The 22,680-nt window shown below is 38.0% G+C and overlaps 1 protein-coding gene across 1 annotated transcript; it reads left to right on the top strand.

The window, feature by feature from the left end:
* The first annotated feature begins 2,739 nt into the window (after nucleotides 1-2,739).
* LOC125236390 (cytochrome P450 4g15-like) lies at nucleotides 2,740-21,901 on the top strand. Its single transcript, XM_048143173.1, is given in 12 exon segments — nucleotides 2,740-2,987; nucleotides 3,980-4,145; nucleotides 4,819-4,925; nucleotides 6,884-6,971; nucleotides 7,881-8,063; nucleotides 8,231-8,306; nucleotides 10,166-10,307; nucleotides 10,310-10,432; nucleotides 11,790-11,858; nucleotides 18,265-18,439; nucleotides 19,583-19,762; nucleotides 20,393-21,901. Coding segments are annotated over 12 exon segments (1,515 nt in total). The 5' UTR covers nucleotides 2,740-2,969; the 3' UTR covers nucleotides 20,581-21,901.
* The last annotated feature ends 779 nt before the right edge of the window (nucleotides 21,902-22,680 follow it).

Below are 22,680 nucleotides of genomic sequence, written 5' to 3'. Positions count from 1 at the left end.
ATTACTCCCTCTTCGGCGCCGTCACCTCGGTGGCTTGCAAAGTCGGAGTTCTGGAAAATTCTTACTCCTTTATGTCCCCTCATCTCCCTAGCTGCCCCCACATAGGGTTCCTGGAGCAGGGCCACTGCGAGTCCGCGTTTTCCCGCTTCTATAAGCAGTTCATTGGTCGCCAGTTTACTTCGCTGTAAATTTGTCTGTGCTGCTTTGTATTTCCGTGTGTCCACTTGCGCGCCCTTAGCAGTACGCAACAGTCGACCTTGCTATCGCATCCCACTTCCTCCTTACTGGGCAGTTGTCACTAAATGCGCTGTGTTCAGTATTTTCCTGCTTCGCTCTTGTGCAGTTTTTACATGCGGGAGGCGCATTTGCGAGATAGTCCGGGCATTCGTCTCTAAGATGCGGGCCTCCGCAGTGGGCACACAGGTCCACTGCATCCGTGCAGAACCGTTTGCTGTGTCCGTAACCCAAGCAGCGGGTACATTGCACTAGTGGACTTTGATCTTCTGCTTTTATTCTCTGGAGGTCGATGTGGACCTTTCCGGTCTCCAGTATTCTTCGCCAGATGGTTGGCGAGACGCTGACTACCACGTTACTAGTGTGAGGATTTCTGGTTTTTCTTCGGAATTTGATTTCTAGGCGGTCGTCTCCAGTCTCGATGCCACGAAATACGTCCCGGTTCTGGTTCCTGAGAGCCTTAAGAATGTCCTCGTCGGTGTTTATTGAGAGGACGCTCCTAAGAACCAGAAGCGGGTCTTTGTTTTTCACTTCCTCAATTGTGAGGTCGGCTCCCTTCTTTTCCACCCTTTCTTTAAATTTATCCCTTTCCCCTATTGTCCCGAATCCCATAAGGACCTTCCTATCCTTCGCCTTCCTCACTTTTTCCACCATGATCCAGCCTTCCTTCGCGTCTACAGCTTTCCTGATCTTGTTGAGGACCTCGTCTCCCGTCTCGGTTTCATCCTTGGAGGTTACGACCACCGAGTGCAGGGTACCTCTTCTCAGGGTCGCTCCTGCACTCGGCGTCGGGCTTGGGGTCGCCGCCGCTACGCTCGCGTATGTCGCGGTTGTCGCCATCCTTCCAAGGGTCTCCCTTTGGGTCTCCATCGAGGTCCTCAGCTCGTCCATTTTCTTCCCGTTTTCCTCTATGAGGCGGGTTTGTTTTTCAATTTTCGCTAGAAACTCTTTCTGGAAGGTGTGGTCTGTCTCTGTGAAGGTTGTGTCTGTGGCTGTTGCTTCAGGCACGACCTTCCCAGAAGTCTCTTTCTGTGCTCCCGCCTCCATACGCTCATCTTCCGCACTTTTAACCAGCTGGTAGAGTCTTTCTAGGGCAGTGGTTACCTCCGCCTTGATCACGTTCGACGTGTTTCGCGAGTTCTTCAGGTGTTGTTTCGCTTTCGTGAGACATGCCCTCGCTTCACATGTCCTATCTTTGTAATACTTTTTTAGGGGGCTCACGGTAATTGGTGGCGGTTTGGTGGAGTCTTGCGATTTTTGCAGCTCGGCGGGACCTGCCTGCTTTATTGAAGTCGTTGTGACTGCTTTTGGTGCTGTTGCTGTTTTGTTTGACTGGCCGCCCGTTGTTTTAGCCGTGTTAGCTTCTGGGACCGGCGTCCGTGGGGCCGCCGGAGCAGCCGATGTTTTGTCACCTGCTCCGGAGGTCCCAGCCGACGGTGGGCTTGGTGACATGCGGAAGGTCTTACCGTGTTCCCACTCTCCGATGCTATTCCTCACTGAGGGTCGTGGGTTTATTTTCTCCGGCTTTTCGGGTGTCATTCTGGCAGTTACAGCTGCCGCGTCCTTTACGGGGGTTCTAAGCATGTGGATGGAGGTATATCTGTCCCTGTAAAGGGGGGATTAATTGGGATATTAACTATTTTTACAAGCAGAGGCACTTACACTTGAGAAGTTTCAGTTTATCTGTCTATCCCGTTTGTGAAAACATACATACATATAATCACGCCTGTATCCCATAAAGGGGTAGGCAAAGCACAAGCACTACTAAGTTTCAGTGCCACTCTTGGCAAAAAGGGGTTGAATGAAATCCAAATTGTGACATTGCAGTGACAGGTTGCCAGCCTCTCGCCTACGCCACAATTTAACCCATTATCCCACAACACTATCCCACAGCAGCATATAGTTTGTGAAAACATGTTGGTAAGTTTGTTGATGTAAAATCCTCCGTCTATTATATCAATTATATGTCTATGGCAGTGCTAGACTCACTAAATAGCCAACCTCTTTTGTGAGTCATGACCTGTTGTTAGGGTTCTGTAATCTATTAAGTAGACGGTAATTAAATACGTATCTTTTAGTATGTGGCTAACAGGAAATCGCGAAAAAAAAAATTTCCACATAGAAACTGCCAGATAGAATTTATGAAATTGCCAATTTTTTTGGGTTTGGGGTCCACGCCATTGTAAAAATTGTAGTACCCGTAAATCATTGTATGCGTGTCGTGTCGTGTGTATTTTTTTAGGATGAAGTAAAAATTTAGATTTACCCAACAGAATGAAATCATTAAAATCACATATTTATAAAATGTCACTTGGCCCTTTGCCTAGAATGCTGATAGCAGTTCCCCGTTATTATGTTTTAGGTTCATCAAAAAAACTTATTTTCCTTTTAGATAAGTGTATCGAGTAATTGTTCGACCTATGTGCATGACAAACTAACCGCTTATTTTCAGTCGACATGGTAATGCGTGTCAAGCCTCATTCGTCCATCATCCGTACTTGACGTACACTGCTCAATAGGGTTATTTATATGTAGTAAAAAGTGACTTGCATAGCTCACAGCCCTACTTTATTATATATGAAATGATACGTACTCTCAGTACTTAGTACGTTTTCGTAACCGGTCAGTGGCAACTGTTACCTTCTTTATTCTCGCATGTCTGTTCAGTTGGTGCTATGATAACTTGATGAGGGCTCGTTTGTAGTGACGCGCTTTTACGACATTGAACGACGGATATGTTAAATTCAATGCATGTAAGTGTTTTATTAAATTTTTTATTAGAAATTAAAGCAATACGAGTTATTTTATTTTATATATTTTATATTATTCACGATCAGACGGTGATCACATTTTAGATTTTTGTTGCGCTCCCGATATTTCGAAGCAGGGGGCCGATTTTTGATTTGAGTCTCACTGTCACTAAAATACCGGTTGAAAACGGTGAATTGCCTATTATTTTCAGTGACAATTTTCTGAATTCGAACGCCGTGAGACTCAAAAATCGGCCCCCAGGAGGGCGATTTTTGAATCTCGCATACGGGATTTTGTCACTAAAATACCGGTTGAAAACGGTGACTTGCCTATTATCTTCAGTGATAATTTTCTGAATTCGAACGCGTGAGACTCAAAAATCGGCCCGCATATCACGATTGGGGTTTCATTTTATTATTTTTAAGGGATGACAACAAACAACTATATATAAACATTTTATAAATAGACTCCTGACTTTAGAATTTCGTAGCAGGAATTTAGATTACCTAATTTTACAAATTTATTAGGGGGTGGTTTATATTCCCAAAAAAATTCACCATACAAAAATGTCAAAAGATTGACGGCTATGAGTATATTTTTAGTACTGATTCAATACAAACATTTGTATTTTAAATTATAACTTTCCCTGAATAATAAAGTGAGACGGTGATGACAACCACGGTATGATAATGACACTAATGACATTTTCAGTACAGATGGTGTTTTTTTTACGCACTACTGCGAGAAGTGGTTTATTATATGCCAGGTAGAAACTTCGGAGGCTCATCTGTACTGAAAAATGTCGTACGATACACGTGCGAAAAGGAAATTCGTAACTCGTGTCGATTTAGAACACTCCCTTCGGTCGTGTTTTAATTTATCGCCACTCGTTTCGAACTTCCTTTTTTACGCACTTGTATCGTAATGTACTATTAACTAATGAAGTATGTTGATGACACTGTACCCAACATAATGATATTCTCGATTACTTTAGAGAGCCGTGGCATGGGGCGGTTCAGTCTTGGTGTTAGCGACGCTGCTGCTATGGGTAATATGGCGCGTGCGCAACCGGCGGTTGCTGGCGCTGGCGGCGCGAGTGCCCGGCCCTCCGGCGCTGCCGTTACTAGGCAACGCTTTGATCTTCATGGCTAAACCTAATGGTAAGGTTCTTACTAACCTACTTTTTAATGATGGCATACAAGGGTCGCATACCCCTGTTTTGCGCCTGGCGTTTATTGCAAAAACTCGGATATTTTGACTTTAGTGACTAGAGGTAATACTTACACGTACAGTCAACCAATTGGAACCCTAGGCCACTCTACTACCATGTCAAAATGACAAGCAGTAAGAGATTTCTTACTATCTAATTTATAACGTCATTATGACATAGTTCTACAGTGGCCTAGAGCTCCTATTGGTTGACTGTACATCCGAAGTAGAGGCGATGCTGATGCTCGGCAAAGCCCTGCTCTGAATGGCATAGCCGAATGGTAGGATTTATGATTTGTTAGCTGTTCGTCCAATACGCAGTTCGTCCAAATGATTTTTCAATAACACTAACCCACTTTATAGTAGGTACTTAGTGGATATTCTCGGCGAACTGCTTTAAACTTAGCTCAAGGACCGGGATAAGGGGCATACGTGCATTACCTTGCATGGTTTTAGAACTTATATTGATGTATTGTCATTTAATAATGTTAATTTGTTTAACTCCATACGGCTCAAGCTTCATAGTATTCGTATATCGACGGTATCACCTTACTCTTCACGAAATGATACCTACCATCCTTACCTATATTAAATGTAATTATGCATATTTTTTCATAATTGCAGAACAATTAAAGTTGCTGGCAGACATGTTATCCAAATACGGCGAGTACGTAAGATTCTGGCTGGGGCCTGAGTTGAATATAGTTGTCTCAAATCCGGAAGATATAAAGGTAAAATGAGGTCGATTGGTCGCTGAAAGACAGGTCAACAACTCTTGACCCTCGGTCAACTGTACAGTCAACCAGACATGTTAACTATTTGAAATAAAAACATTTCAAATAGAAATAAAAAATACAAAATACCTATTTTGTATTTGGTATTTGAAATACTTTTTAGTACAAGTATTTTGCATTTTCTACCACTTCAAAATACAAAATGCTTTTTGTCACTTTTTGACGTAAGGTAGATGGTACCGAGCGCGTATTCTATTTTTTTTCTTTGTCTGCCTAAGTTCGGAAGCGCTTAATTTAATGTTTTATAAAAACGCACTTATTTTCAGTGCTGCCAACATAGTGTTTCATATAATAAATAAGGTTCAATAAATAGTAAGCCATTTGTTGCAAGATCACCCTGACCGTGAACATCGAAAAATCGGGAAAAATCCATATCGATTCGTATACCTAATGAGTGTAGGCATTTCTATTTAGTACAGCTGTAATGTATGAAATAAAACTATGGAAACGGATTAAATCGCGTATAATGAATTTAAAATACATCCCGACGTTTCGAACTCTTTACAGCGTTCGTGGTCAACGGGTGACTGAGGAAAAATTAAAATGTGCAAAAGCTACCCACTTACAAGAAATATTAACGAACCATGACCACAAATAATATAGATTTCTAAGGCAGGTTCACACACTATTAATAAAGCCAGTTATACAATATTCAAAAAATTTTTACCATTACTCTGTTAAAAAATAATTAACCAATTAATCTACACAAAACTGACAAAGAAACAAACTGCAAATGTCCAACACCATACAACACAAAAGCCTCACAGCCTTCGTCGTGCTTGTTCCATTATCAGATGTACTAATGGATCCCAAGCCGGTGGTAAAGTAAAGCCATCCTCTCTATTAAAGTTTGGATATTTCTTGATCTCAATGGCCTCTCGCAACATTCTGGGTATATATCGCTTCTCCTTGGCGAGAACCAGAGGCTTGTCAAACTTTATAGCATGATTGATTTCATTATACGCGATTTAATCCGTTTCCATAGTTTTATTTCATGAGTAACTATCGCGGTAACCGAAGACAATATTCTGTAATGTATGCTTAATTAATATTACTTGATATTACTATTATTTTAGGATTTTTTTTTTCATATTTCATACATATTGCAATATAACACTCATTCGATTTTTATAATATTAATGTAAAACATGACATGGAGACAGTCAATTTTTGGCTTCACTTTTTAACGTGTTAATTTTATAGAGCCAGGTTTCTGGGCTCTCTGGTGATTCTGTGTTTTAAACACATCTTTAAAATAAAAGTTTTACCTTATGTCAAAAAAGTATTTTATTTGAATAAAGGTATTTTGAAAATACCTATTTAGCATTTTGTATTTCAAATACCTCTTAGTAAAACTATTTTGTATTTTTATTTGAAATAGGTAAAAAACCAAAGTATTTGTAGTTTGTATTTAAATACGTTGCACTACCTATTTTTTAACATCTCTGGCTGCAATTGGAACCCTAGGCCTCTGTAGAATTATAAGTATGTCACAGTGACGTTATTAATCAGATTGTAAGAGATCTGAGATCTCTTACTGCTTGTCATTTTGACATGGTTGTAGAGTGGCCTAGGGTTCCAATTGGTTGACTATACCTAGCCAACGTTACAGTCGCTTATGTCCCATCATAAGCATGTCATACTACATATATTGCTGTCCTTATTGCTCTTCTGAGGTAACGCGACAGCAGACTGCGTTTCGTTAGCGTCAACGATTGTTACTTTTGCTAGGCCGGCAGATTCGGTATCGTACGGTCAACCGATTTGAATCCTTGGCTACTATATCAATTGGTGAAGTTTAAAAAAAAATGTATTTATTTTATATTGTAGACTCATATCAATTCGGTGTAATGTAGTTCATGAACATCATTCTTATATTACGCTTATTTTTTCAGTTAATTCTGACAAGTAACAAAGTAACCAAAAAAGGTCCTGTGTATAACTTCATGAAACCTATGATAGGCACTGGAATATTGACTGGAGGTAAGTAAAATACTCTCAAGCTTTACGTTAAAATAGCATGTTTTATCTTTTAATTAAGGCCCAGCGCCGAAGTGTACTTGGGAATGGCTGGCAAACCTTAGACGTTCTCAGGCATACCAAAGCACACCTAGGAAAACGGCGATCAAATATATGAAAGAGGCGCGTTCCTAAGCACAGTCTAAGCTCGTGTAGATGAACGTGTACCATGCTTGTATCCTAGTAGTAAATGTGCAAATGCCTGAAGTTACAGCGCATTCGCTTTGCTCAGAATCAAGGATACGATAGTACTCCTTATTATACTGTGACCAAAGTATCTTAGCTTATGGTATCAGCAGCAAAAGTGCATGGCAAATTTATAAATGAATTCATTCATAATTTCTCCATGCACTTTTGCAGCTTAGCGTTCTTAGCTACGAGAACGAAGACTTTGCCAAATTATACTTGCCGACAGTAAAGTTGGCCCGCGGCTATCGAAGTCCAGAGACTCTCTTGACTATCGCGCGTTCTACAGATAAGTGTTTATATCTTATACTTTAAAAGAGCAATTCTTGTATATTTATTTATTTATTTATTTATATATACCGACGATCTCGGAAAACGCGAAATTTCGAGTTTTCATTCGTTTTTCTTTCGCGTTATAGTAAACATAAAAATATGGTCGTTAATTTCACCGCGCGCGCATCGATTCCGCTTAGCTCAGTCGTACGAGGTCGGTCTAATGTACGCAGATAGATCGTAGGTGTCAGGGTTTCGAATCCCGGCCAGAAATTAAGTTTTTGTTTTTTGTCTTTTTTTGTTTTTGTATTTATAAGAGTTTTTTTTTATCTAAAGACGTGATATATTAAAATAGAACCGAACGAAGCTCGGTCGCCCAGATATTATAATAATTAACATAAACTGGTACTCCAGGTGAACATTGGCGTCACAGTCGAAAGACAGTCACGCCATCATACAACAAGAAAGCAGTGGCCGCCTTCGCGCGGGTTTTCAACGCAGAGGCGGCGGCACTAGCGCGGCGTTTATGCGCGCGTGATGCGAACACCTTCGATGTTTTCCATGATGTTGTTAACGCCACTACGCAGTGTGTTTGCCGTAAGTCTTCATAATTTCTGATATTTATTCAGTTCACCCTTGATGACTGTCTATCTGTGCGTTGATATGTCAGTCAGTCAGTCACTTTCGTCTTTTATATATTTGGATAAATTATCTTGTTTCTAATTGTGTATTTTATTCATTATGTGGTGCTTCTTTTATTACAGAAACACTAATGGGCCTCACAAAAAAAGAGTCATTGAATTTGGCGAATCTTGATTATGTGGTTTCAAACACTCGCAGGTAATTTTTACGCAAACTCACGGTTGTATACCCAATGAGCATGGATGGGCATATGAACAGACTGTCATTTTAAACTAGGCATACCAAATGAGGTCTTGAAAGAACACAAATCAGTGAGAATTTATTAGCCTGTTGCTGTTGCCTACATCACAATTGGATCCTTATCCTACAGTCGACTTTTACGACAACCGCGGGAGGAATGGGGGTGATGAAATTTTTAACCCGTCACCGTAGTGACATAGATTTTTGGGGTTCCGTAGTCAACTAGGAACCCTTATAATTTCGCTATATCTGTCTGTCCGTCCGTCCGTCCGCGGGTAATCGTAGTGTCGTTTTGCACTAGAAAGCTGGAATTTGGTGTCAATATGTATATCAATCAGGCTGACAAAGTGCAAAAATAAAAAGTGGAAAAATAGTTATTTGTTATACAAGGGGGCAAAGTTGTATTTTAACGCCGAGTGTGGAATTGAAAAACGAGCAAGTGAAAGGATTCTATAGTTGAACCACGAGCGAAGAGAGTGGTTCGAGAATAGAATCCTGAACTTGCGAGTTTTTTAACACACGAGAAGTAAAATACATTTGCACCCGAGTGTAACACAAAACTTTTCCCCTCACTATAGCGAGGAAACTACAACGCAAAAAATGCGTTTATCACTGCTTCCAGTAGTTCCACAGGTGGTAAATCATCTTTATTACTAGATTCACCTACTTTTATCAATTTTAAAGCATTTAATTTGACTTTATTCAAGGTCAAATTACTTTACCCACTAGTGGATAAAATTCGTTTTTACCCGCTGGTATTAAAGGACAAAACACGTGTTTCCGAGCTAGTGAGGGGAAGTTTTTTTTTTCATTTCAACCCTAACGTGTGACATATTGTTAGATAGGTTAAAGGTAAAAATGAATAGGGGTTTACTAAGATTACTTTTTGATATTTTGCTTTTTGTATTTTTACTGTTCTAAATTTTATGAACCTCCAGGTCTTTTTTAGAGTAAGTTTGCATGCGTATATTTATATGCACCCTTTTTAGGGTTCCATAGTCAACTAGGAACCCTTATAGTTTCGCCATGTCTGTCTGTACGTCCGTCCGTCCGTCCGTCCGTCCGTCCGTCCGTCCGTCCGTCCGTCCGTCCGTCCGCGGATAATCTCAGTAACCGTAAGCACTAGAAAGCTGAAATTTGGTACCAATATGTATATTAATCACGCCAACAAAGTGCAAAAATAAAAAGTGGAAAAATATGTTTCATTAGGGTACCCCCCCTACATGTAAAATGGGGGCTGATATTTTTTTTCATTCCAACCCCAACGTGTGACATATTGTTGGATAGGTATTTAAAAATGAATAAGGGTTTACTAAGATCATTTTTTGATAATATTAATATTGTCGGAAATAATCACTCCTAAAGGAAAAAAAGTGCGTCCCCCCCCTCTAACTTTTGAACCATATGTTTAAAAAATATGAAAAAAATCACAAAAGTAGAACTTTATAAAGACTTTCTAGGAAAATTGTTTTGAACTTGATAGGTTCAGTAGTTTTTGAGAAAAATACGAAAAACTACGGAACCCTACACTGAGCGTGGCCCGACACGCTCTTGGCCGGTTTTTTTTATATGTATAAATGACTGATGTGTTCTAAATAAAAAAAATTAAAAAAAATTGTAACGATAGGTTAAAATATATCAAGAAAATCACAAAAGTAGAACTTTACAAAGATTTTCTAGGAAAATTATTTTGAACAATTTGAACTTGATAGTTTGAACAGTTTTTGAAAAAATACGGGAAACTACGGAACCCTACACTGAGCGTGGCCCGACACGCTCTTGGCCGGTTTTAATTACCGTAATGTTTTTTTTTACAGACTGTACAGTTTATTTTTCTCTAAAATGACGAAATGGTGGCTACAGATCCCCCTTATTTATTGGATAATAGGAGCACAGAAGAGTGAAGATACATTCATTAAGGAATTTCACGTTTTGACCAAAGACATAGTGGATAAAAGAAAAAAGCTTTAGCGAGGATCGAGGGTATAAAGGAAGAGGTTCGAGGAATCGTTGACCGACTCATTTTAAGCGGAGACTTCACCGATCAAGAGATAAGGAACCAGACTTTCGCTCTGTTCACCACTGTAAGTATCACATATTTTATACCCGTGTTTTTATTGAATTCCGTTAACTTCGGCATAGAATTAGGTCCATTATACGAAACATAATGGCATGGTTCATCATCATCATCATCATATCAGCCGAAAGACGTCCACTGCTGGACATAGGCCTCCCCCAAAGATTGCCACAATGGCATGGTTAGTTTTCTTAAATTCATATTAATTTTTTTCTAAAAAAAAAACCATGCACCTGCGATAGATGCTAGTTTAATTAATGAATGAGAAACTGGTTTTACAATTAAGGGCCAGTAGCGCAACCACATTTGACAGATACTTCATCGTCTCGTCACTAAGCAGACTTCTATGGAACTTCTCATACAATAAAATTTAAGGAACGCTTTAACGGTGCCAGGTGGTTTGGTGCAGCTGGCACTTACTTACTAAGTAAGTGTCAAAACTATGACATGTCCATCGCATATCGAACACACAAATTCAGTTTCTTAACAGCAATTGATGTAAAATCTATCGCAGGTGTATGGTGTTTCTCAAAAAAAAGTAACGAATTAAAAAAACTAACTATGCTATGGTGTTTCCTATATTATAACTATATGCCGAAGTTAACGGAATTAAAAAAATACACGGTTTATATACCATAGATCAAGCAAACGCATCTACTTAGCATGTCGAATGAACTCAGTCGAAACGTACCTACGAGTATAACGTCAGTGAGGGCAAGACCGGCATACTTTTTTTGATATACAGTAAGAATGGATAAAACTTGACAATTAAAGTAGTATGGAATAATCCGCATGGTCCTATATGCTAACAAATATTATATTTTACAAATCTGTTACAATACTTTGGTGAATTAACGTAAACTTATGTGATAAAAATCACTTTTTTAAGGCTCGGCGCGTTGACCGCCCCTCCACGCTAAGGCAAGAAGACCGTCTAGAGCTCGTTGTCGCATAATTTCGTATGGGAATAAGTACAATTAAAATTAACCTACAACACTCGACTTATTTCCCATTAATCCTAAAAATGTGCCTTACTTTTATATTTCCGAGTAGGCACAATTTCGAAGTTAGGTACATTTATATTTCGGCCATCAATAGTTCACATAAGACAAACACTTACGTACTTCGTCACTACTTTAAAAAAAATTCCTATCTCACACTGTTCCTCAAAGTTAAAATGCAGTAAGTCTATATGCATTCCATACAAACTTACTACAATTTTCTTTTCATTGACAGACGAAGATACAAGTTTTTTTTTAAAGTAGTGACGATTTCTACTTAAGTACCTATCTGTACTACACAGATACATTAATTTGGCGGTGATTGAGAATGAAATAATAATTTACTTATTTTTTTTGTTACAGAGTCAAGAAGCCGGGGCAAAAATAGTGTCTGCTGTTCTTATGTACTTGGCACATCTACCAGAGTGGCAGGTAATCAAATACATAATAAAAAATATTTGATCCCGTACAAATCTTTATATACCTTTTAACCCCCTTAAGGGATGAATTTCCGAAAACACTGAATATTTTTTTATTTGTCTCAACTACCATTTTAGGAACTTTCAAGTTCCTTCATTTCAACTAACTTTAGTTTTCTTTTTAATCTATTTAGGGGATGAATTTCGAAATAAATATTCCGGCATTCTTCAAGCTATTCAAAAGTTAGTTGAAAGAAGTCCCCTAAACGGATAAATAAGTTCGCCTTTTTATCCTGTGTTATATATACATACATACATACATACATACAATCACGCCTGTTTCCCAGAGGGGTAGGCAGAGATCACGGATTTCCATTTACTACGATCCTGACAAATCACTTTCGCTTCACACACTTTCATAACGTTTCTCATACACGCTCGTCGGTTTCGAGTACTTCTGACCTGGCCTTTTTGCAATATTTCCCCGATTTGAACAAGAAAAGTTCGCCTAGGTCTTCCACTTCCAACTGACCCTTCCACTCTTTTTTCATATACTTTCTTCGTTACTCTCCTCTCATCCATCCTCATGCCCTCATCCTCTACATGCCCGAACCACCTTAACATACCCATCTCAATCTTTGTCACCACATCTACATCCACTCCACACTGTGTTATATATTTGTTTTATATTTATTTACAATAAAGAGCTTGTACACATACATAATATTCTTGTATTTACACAAAAAAAATATTTCACGAAGATAAAGTTTCTGGCTTAATATAGAACTTTCTAGAATGGTGCCGTGTCCGTGAACTCGTTGCTCATTTATACGTGTTTCGAAAATTCCTTAACAAGCAGTTAAGATCACGGTTAAATCAGCAACGTAAAAAGTGTCGTCTCCTCAAAATAGGAAATATGAGATAAATATTTATTAGGTTTTTGTCTGATGATAGTGATGATAGAAGCAGCTGTCGTTCTAATTAAGTAGGTATCCTGGGTGGCTAGCCGAATGGCACAATCGCTCACGAAACGCTCACGAAACGAAGCGCTAGTAGATATCTATCTCTATCGCGCTTGCGTATTGGCGCGACAGAGCCAGCGGCGTATCGCTTTCGTTTGGCGTCGGAGAAATGCCATTCGGCTACGGGGCCTGAATATTCAATGGCGTTATCCCGCAGAATAGGCTATAAAAAGCAAGTAGAAGTAAGATATTTGAGCCGAATCTAATGTGTGGCATATTTGTAAGAAGATATTAGGTAGGGTAAACTGACCAGTAACTGGCCACTTAAGCAATTTGGTAACTTTGAGTTTATTTTTTACCGAATTTTGACGAAAAGTCATTTTCTTTGTGACACTTACGTACAAATAGGATCATGGTCTTGTTTTCTCTGTAAGTTATTTTAAAATTAAACAAGGTTTTCATACATAAATTTAAGTTTAATAAAAAATTGACCTTTTTCTCCAGTAACTGGTCACAAAATTTAGTAACTGGCCGTTAGTATACCATTTATTGGCCATATACACTATGATTGGACAATTCGCTTGTAATTATTAAATTATTCATCTATAATCACAACATGCGTATGAACTGAACATTATATAAGTCACTCTTGGGTTATGATGATATAAATATAAAGAAAAACGTATTTAGCAATAGTAATAATGGCTCACTTGGACCACTTATACTACATTTACTTTAGCATCGTTACTTTGTCAAGGCCTAGCTAAAACCCATGTTCTTTGGCTTCTTTAATAAGCGATATAAACCGATCATTGTCATTAACGTCCGTCCGTCCGTTTCTGCTTCAATATCCCACAAAGAGCCTATGTCACTCCGTTTTTGAATGATCATAGCATTCTAATGCTCCACCGTCGCAAACTTCATCTGGCGTGTCTTCTTTTTGGTCGTGTTTTCTCTGTTTTTGGGCAAAGGTTAAAACCTGTTTCAACACTCTTCGAGTATCCTGAATCACTTGTACCTATTAGTTTTTCTTGTTTAAAATGTTGCCTAATTTCATTGAACCATTTCTCTAAAACACCGGCGCTATTATTCATCACTCCTTCGGAAGTTCGGGTTGATAAAATGGGATGACGTTATATAAAAGCCCTTAAACCATACTTCTCCCGGTTTACCATAACGAAATGGGTTTGATCTGGGATTCACTTTCAAAAAATCTTCGATACAAGTTTGTACGTCTCCCTTTTTTAGGGAAAACCCACGTCTGCGTGTCGCGTCGTATAATAAAATTACATATGTCTTAAATTAAATTTTAATGTAGGATTGCGAAGCCTAAACTGGATACTACTTCTTGGTACCCCAAATCGTTTAGCAGCTGCCAGACAAGAACCATCATTCTATTGCTTTATCATATTTTCTTCTTTTTGGCATAGCGTATATGATTATCGACATAATATAACCTCGAAACCTGTAAAACAAATAGTACCCGTTCAGTAACTGGCCACACAACTGGCCACCTATGCTAGTTACTGCATTTTATCACTGAATGATACCAGTATTTTTGTATTGAAAACTGCTCTTTATATTGAATATGAATATGGTCGATTTTTGAAAAAAGGAGAATATTACAAAAATTACTAGTTACTGGCATAGGTGGCCAATTTCTGATCTTATTACAAAACAAACATTTAGTAACTAACCACCCCCCAAAATTCAAATTGTAATTCATTTTAGGCAAAAAACTAATTATAGGCATGTTACTTACCTTTCAGACATCTGAAATAACACAATAGAAATAAGTACACTACCGACTTTTGTACAAAAACACAATTAAAAAAAAATCAAGTCCGTTAAGAAATCCTTAAGCTATGATGGTACTTTTCAAAATAAGTGCGCCGACTGTAAACAAAGATACAAAAATTTTAACGCTAGTGTCAATAGGATATTAAATGTGTACTAAAACGAAAGCTTATTGATGTAGTAATGTCTTTTAATATCGGTAGATGGCGTATAATGCATTGAAACCTTATTTCGAGAAAATGAAACCTATGGGTGCCAGTTACTAAAGGTGGCCAGTTACACCTTGGTTTACCCTATTATACCAAGTGTCAGAGCATAAGTTTTACTCGCAGCCTTAAGCCAATCATTTATCCATACCACTTTAATGGCGTAACGGTGAACAGAGTAGATGTAGTACGTGACCTGGGAGTAATCCTAGATTCCAAAATGACTATGAGAGATCATGTGGACTCCATTGTAAACAGGTCATATCGAAGCTTGGGATTTGTTATGAGAACCTGTAAACCTTTTCACAGCCTGTCATGTCTAAAAGTTGTATATTACGCATATGTGAGATCCATCCTTGAATATGCATCACCAATTTGGTCAGTTTGCTATGCTGTTCATAAAGAACGCATCGAAAGAATCCAAAAAAGATTTATAGCTCATTTAAATTATAAATTTAAGAAGACATCTGTTGGGTATAAAGGTAACTGCCGGGAATATGACCTTATTTCTCTTGAGGATAGGCGCAAAATGTCTGATATGAGCCTGCTTTTTGATATCATTAGAAATCGTTTAGACTGTCCTGAACTGTTATCTAGCCTTTCATTTCGAGTCCCAAGGCGGCGAACCCGACACACAAGTCTCTTTCATGTTCCCTTTCACACTACTAACTATGGTTCTAACTCCGTTCTATCTAGGATCCCTCACTTGTATAACACCGAATTTTCCTCTTCGGATCCTTTTATAGGGTCTAAACATAGATATAAAAAAGATATTTATGCAATTTTGCTCAGTGAAAACGAAAATTTTAATGAAACTGAAACTTAAATGAATAATAAAATCAAAAAATAAAATAAAATCATCGTAACTTTTACTGGGTACTAGGGGAATGCTATGCTGTTTATCGGCCATGGTCTGGTGGGTACTATTGTAAATTCTTGACGTAAGTTTTGTTGGTGTCTGACTTATGAGTAGTTATGGGTATTTATACTAGTATTCTAATGAATTAAGTAGGTGGATAGCTATTGAAGCCTTAAGTTACGAAATTATAAGAATACTTAATCAACAACCTGTATGTACTTTAGCCGTTGGAGCATTTGTGTGTATTGCACATTTTGATTGTTTATATAACATTTAGTTAATTTAATTCTTACAAAATGTAATTTAATGGATGACTGTTATTGGCCTTCTTATACGTAAGCAGTAGTATGTCTTAGTTATATTTACGGCTGTTGTTATCCTGAATACCAATAAAATAAAATAAAATTTGACTACTTTCAAAGGACATTTTTTTTTCATTTGATTTGTAACTAAATATTTGTTTTTTGTCATCATCATCCTCCTTCGTTATCCCGGTATTTGCCACGGCTCATGGGGGCCTTGGGTCCGCTTTGACAACTAATCCCAATATTTGGCGTGGGCACTAGTTTTTACGAGAGCGACTGCCATCTGACCTGACCTTCCAAACCGAAGGGTAAACTAGACCTTATTGGATGTTTTCCTTCACCGAAAAGCGACTGGCTTAATATAGAACTTTCTAGAATGGTGCCGTGTCCGTGAACTCGTTGCTCATTTATACGTGTTTCGAAAATTCCTTAACAAGCAGTTAAGATCACGGTTAAATCAGCAACGTGAAAAGTGTCGTCTCCTCAAAACAGGAAATATGAGATAAATATTTATTAGATTTTTGTCTGATGATAGAAGCAGCTGTCGTTCTAATTAAGTATTCTGAATATTCAATGGCGTTATCCCGCAAAATAGGCTATAAAAAGCAAGTAGAAGTAAGATATTTGTCACCAAGGGGAGTACACAACATGATTGAGCCGAATCTAATGTGTGGCATATTTGTAAGAAGATATTAGGTATTTCACTACTTTCATATGACATTTTTTTCATTTGATTTGTAACTAAATATTTGTTTTTTGTCATCATCATCCTCCTTCGTTATCCCGGTATTTGCCACGGCTCATGGGGGCCTTGGGTCCGCTTTGACAACTAATCCCAATATTTGGCGTGGGCACTAGTTTTTACGAGAGCGACTGCCATCTGACCTGACCTTCCAAACCGAAGGGTAAACTAGACCTTATTGGATGTTTTCCTTCACCGAAAAGCGACTGGCATACATCAATTAATAATATTTCGGATATAAATTCCGAAAAACTCATTGGTGCGAGCTGGGGTTCGAACCCGCGACCTCCGGAACGAAAGTCGCTTACCAGCGCGTCCCAGCGCTTTTCTACCTATTTGTTTTTTGTAATTCTTAATATATAATCCATTCCGTTCCGATTCCGTTTTTTTTCACCTACGGAACCTTATGAAAAAAAAACTAGTTTTTTTCTACAGGAATCGCCATAACGAATCGCCTTGCTCCATTCACATTACAAGTAAATGACGTCAGATTAATGATTTAATTGCCACCTACGTGGAACGAATTAAAACGATTAAATCCCCGCAAAGTAATGCAAGCCGTATGCTATTTTTTTTTAAATATTAGATGTAGGTACGAGAAAATGAATACATACGTGATAAATACTTGTATTTAGTACAAAAGTGAATTCATCTCATTAAGGGATCTCGTCTTGTTGATTTTAAGGCAGTCAGACAGTGTAGATATCCACACAGTACAAAATGGCGCAGAAAATGAAGAAAAAGTTATTTCTTTATGACTTAGGTCCAATTGCATCAACCACATTTGATAGACACATCATCGTCACGCAGCATATGTCTATGGAACTTCCCATACAATAAAAATTTAACGAACGCTTTAACGGTGAACGGTTGAATGCAACCGGCCCTTAGACTAAACACCCACCTAGTGTGTTGCTTGGAAAACTTGGAAATTATACGTGACATATTTTTATATATTTTTCAATAGTAATAATGTCTATCGCCATCTAGTATTTGAAGATTTCACACAAGAAAATATGGCATTAAGTTCGCCTATTGTACATTGTGTTTCTTTGGTCAATAAAGATTTATTTTTTTTTTTTATTTATTTAATCTTTATTGTACACAAAGGCGGACTTAATGCCAGACAGCATTCTCTACCAGTCAACCTTTAGGCAAAGCAGAGATATTGTGGGCGGTGATATTACTAAAACTTTACATAGTTACCTACATAAGAAGTTACATAATAAATATACATAAACCTAAATATATACATATTTCCAAAAATACATACATACATATATTATATAAAAACAACTAGGAATCCTTCATTCTACCAGCAAAGAAAGAACGTACAGATTTCTTAAAAGCGAACTTATTTGGAGCATTAAACAAATAAATAATAAATAGCTAGGAAGATTAAATAATTAAATAATAAAAGATTGGATAGTTTTCTCTCATCGTCGCAAAAACTTTGAAGACTCGATCGAGTCCGATTTAAATCCGAAATCTTATAAGACGCATATATAAGTCAGACTTTTTTCTTCATGGTTAAACATTATTTTTCAGGATAGAGTGTACAACGAGATCCTAGAGCGTCTAGGCCCAGACGATGAGTTCATAACAGATGAGCACATCAAGTCACTGCAGTACCTGGATATGGTGTACAAGGAGGTACTGCGATGTATGTCCATAGCGGCCATGATCCAGAGGACAGTGGAAGAGGAAATCACTATAAATTCTGGTATTCTTTAGAAATTGAAACAATTTATTCGAAAACACACACAGGAAAAGAAAACATGCAAACAAAATGACACAAAGGTGCCACGAAATGGTCTGATCTCAGCATATTGCTCTCGGCTTCCAGCGCTGACCTTCCTATTAGAGTGATTATTTGCTATTTATGTATTTACATCTTTTGTATCATGATTCATGAGCCTTATAAAAGTGCTCTCGACCGCGGAAAGAGCGTGCCAGTTTCGATCCGGAGATAGCTTGTTCAAGCCCAGTTTGTATCTAAGCAACTTTACACACATTATACATATTGTGCTGGCTACATTTTTCACTGTATCGCAACGCTCGTATGTTGTGCGAAGAAGTTGCCAGCTCTTAGGACACCAGTTGCGTTAACCAGACGCTTCGTGATTTCTGTCATAGAGGAAGAAGTGAGGGAAGAGTTGTAACTCCATACATCCATAAATGCGAGTTATTTGTATAGGCATAGTTACAGTGACATCTAGCGACAATCATGCGTCAATCACGCGTCAACTAGCGTAAATTATCAGTACTGCTACTTGTCAATAGATGTCGCGACGAACGAAGAATCTAATGCTCACCAATTTTTAGCTAATATTACAACAGTATTTTTATCTGTATTCTGTTTTCAAATCATTCTGCTTGTAATGTAAGTTGTAAACTGTTCTAATATTAAATTTTTGGCAGACGAGACAATATTGACAACTAGTATCGAGTAGTGGTACCTACTGATAATTCAGTTATTTGACGCGTGATTGACGCGTGATTGTGGATAGATGTCACTATAACTATGTCTATACAAATAACTCGCATTTACCATTATTCACTGATGTAAGAGTGGTACTGAAGCTTAAGTAGTTTCATGTGCTCTGCCTACCCCTTTATGGGATACAGGCATGATCGTATGTATGTATGTATGGAGTTACAACTCTTCCCTTGCTTATTCCTCTATGATTTCTGTAAAAACTGCCCATGCATAGAGTTCCAATGCCAACTGGCACAAAATGAAACTCTTTACCGAAGCCTCTTGTAATTACTACGCTTCAAAATTTCAGCAAGGCATTTTCCACTGCCTGTACCCGCTTTTACATTAGACCGCTGGTAATTAAATAATTATGTATTCTCTTGACAGGGAAAATCACATTACCAGTTGGGACCTCCCTAGCGATTCCCATTCACATGCTCCATCGAAACCCGAAATACTGGCCGGACCCGGACAAGGTGGACCCGGGAAGGTTCCTGCCGGAAAACGTGGCGATGCGGGACCCTAACGCCTTCGTGCCTTACAGCCTGGGCCCAATGGACTGTTTAGGTAATAAATAAATAAAATAGGACATTCTTTCACAAATTGACAGGGTGGGTAAGTAGTCGTGTGTTCCTGTTAATTGTAGGGATTTAAGACAAGACCTATGCCCATCGGCAGAGCCACTAGGCCTGACCGGTTAAGTATTATGAAATATAATTACTCGTATGCTTAAAACTACATGGCACACTATGGTTGCGATGGTTTTAGCAAACCCCGAACTGTACTGTCAGGCCGCGGAAATTCCAGAACTTGACGCCCTTCTACCAAAACTTGCTGAAATTAGGTAGACTTTGTTTCAACCATTGTAGCGACCTGTGACTGTACAAATATTTAGTTCCTAAATAATATGACCACAAAATTTACATTTTGGAAAACCCTCGACTTCCATGAAACATGGCTAAGAACACTCCCGATTAATTCAGCTTTCAAACAAAAAGAAACTAAAATGTAAATCGGGTCATCCGTTCGGGAGCTACGATGCCACAGACAGCCACCTACAGAGACAAACAGACAGACAGACGCGTCAAACTTATAACACCCGACGTTTGCGTCAGGGGTTAATAAAAAGAGAGGTATTATGTACATTGTACATACTTAGACAAAACCAAAATGATCATAAAAATCATGTGTTAACAGGTCGAGTATACGCCATCCAAATGGTGAAGACGATGGTAGTGTGCACACTACGGCACGTGCGGCTCGAAGCCGACGGCCGCCTCGAGGACCTGCCGCTAGATGTCGCCATCTCCGTGTCCTTCTCCGATGGGTACAACCTCAGGGTATCTCCGAGGAGGCAGAGGAATATGGATAGGAACCTTGCTTAAGTTTAGAGTAACTTTCTCACCCTCTCATTTTATTTTATTTTTTATTTTTATTATAAACGACACACCAACATAAACATTCACTAAGTTATCAAGCTGATAAAATCGTTTGTCCCTTTCCGACGTATTAATGTGATGGAAAGGAACAAACGACATTATCAAGGTGATAAGGCGTGTATACATATCTTTGCGCGCCCCGGCCGCTCAGATATATCTGATGGAGATTGTCTATTTTGTGATCCGGATTGCAACGGCATAAAGTCTAACAATGGTCACTTGAGGATAGCGCTGCTTATCCGCCAACTTTGCATTTGATGTGCAGTTCCCATACACGGTGTAACATGAAAAAAAAAAAACAGAAATATTTGAACTACGAGTAAACATTTCTGAGGGCAAAATAAAAATAAAATGTTAAGTATACGTCAAGCAAATTTAGCAAAAAATTTTTTTGTATTTTCTTTACACAAAAAGTAAATATTATTCGTAAAACTAGAAAAAATTTAGCTTTTTTTTCTAAAAAAATACTTATTTTCTATGAGTTACTAGTACTTACTAGTTACTTTTTAACGTCTATCAACGAGGATAGTATATTATGTCCGATAACGGCATCATCGCCATCAAAATAGCGTTTTCTTTTGAGAAATAATAAGTAATTGTCATTTTTTAATGCTTATAACTCTGAAAGTAGGCGAAATCCAGAAAAGTTTAAATATATGACATTTTACTCTTCTATTATTAAGAGGAATACGCTGTTAAAATTATTTGTTACACCGTGTATAAGTTACAGTTGGGTTTCGTTGCCGTCTATACCGGCTGTAAACAGGCAGGCTCAACAGCCTACAGTCCGATAAAAAATTAAAAAAATAATAGTTTAAAAGTGAGAACACTGTATTGAAACGGGACAGTACTGTGGCCACTTTTTAATTGCTTAGTCCATAAGCCCATGTAGTAGATAGATACTGTGGTGTATTGTATAGTAATTATGCATAGTATGTAAGATGAAATCAGGTACATTATGTTGCATTTTTATACTTTTGCATAATTTATTTGTAATATAAAAAATTTTGAGTTACAAAATAAATAGCAGTAGCTTGGCAGTAGGTAGGTATTACTTTTAAACAAAAATAGTACAGTACAGTACAGTACAGGTACAGATTATTGATTATTAAATAAGTTTTTCTATTAGTATTTCATTCTTAATAAGCGCTGGTAGCCTAGCGGTAAGTACGTGCGACTTTCGTTACGGAGCTGAGGTCGCGGGTTCGAACCCCGGCTCGCACCAATGAGTTTTTCGGAATTTATGTGCGAAATGTCATTTGATATTTGCCAGTCGCTTTTCGGTGAAGGAAAATATCGTGAGGAAACCGGACTAATTCCAATAAGGCCTAGTTTACACTTCGGGTTGGAAGGTCAAATGGCAGTCGCTTTCGTAAAAGCTAGTGCCTACGCCAAATCTTGGGATTAATTGTCAAAGCGGACCCCAGGCTCCAATGAGCCGTGGCAAATGCCGGGATAACGCAAGGAGTTTTTTTTATTCTGTTTCAGTCAATCTCGGTACACAAAGTACTGATTGAGGTTGATTGAAGTAGCATGACAAAATACCGTTTTTTCCGAGATAATACAATGACGTAACCATTAATCACTACACTTACATTTGTATTCAATCTACCAGCAGCGCTAGGACATGATGAGATGAGCGCAAGAGTATCTCGGCTGCCCTACGCAGAAATCAAGTATCTCAAAATTTTCCAAAAAATGTTTTTTTACATCTTTCGATTCAGTTTTTCAAAATACATCTTTTAGTATTTTTTTGAAATTTTTATAATGTATATTTTTCAAAATACAGAACTTTAAAAAATTCAAGTATCTTTTTTTAACGGGGTATTCTACGCTAAAGTCAAGTATCTACCCTATTTCTATCTTGAAATCGAGTATCTTGCGAAAGATACTTGCAATTCATATTAGATGGCTAAGTTACTTGACTTCAGTTGAAATATTGATATTGATTGCGAAGTTACTTGACTTCAGCGTAGAAATATTGATATTTATTGATAAGTTACTTGACTTCAGCGTAGAACTATTGATATTCATTGCGAAGTTACT

The sequence above is a fragment of the Leguminivora glycinivorella genome, chromosome 19, assembly GCF_023078275.1.
Source record: "Leguminivora glycinivorella isolate SPB_JAAS2020 chromosome 19, LegGlyc_1.1, whole genome shotgun sequence".
NCBI lineage: Eukaryota > Metazoa > Arthropoda > Insecta > Lepidoptera > Tortricidae > Leguminivora > Leguminivora glycinivorella.
This window is presented reverse-complemented; position numbering and strand designations above follow the sequence as displayed.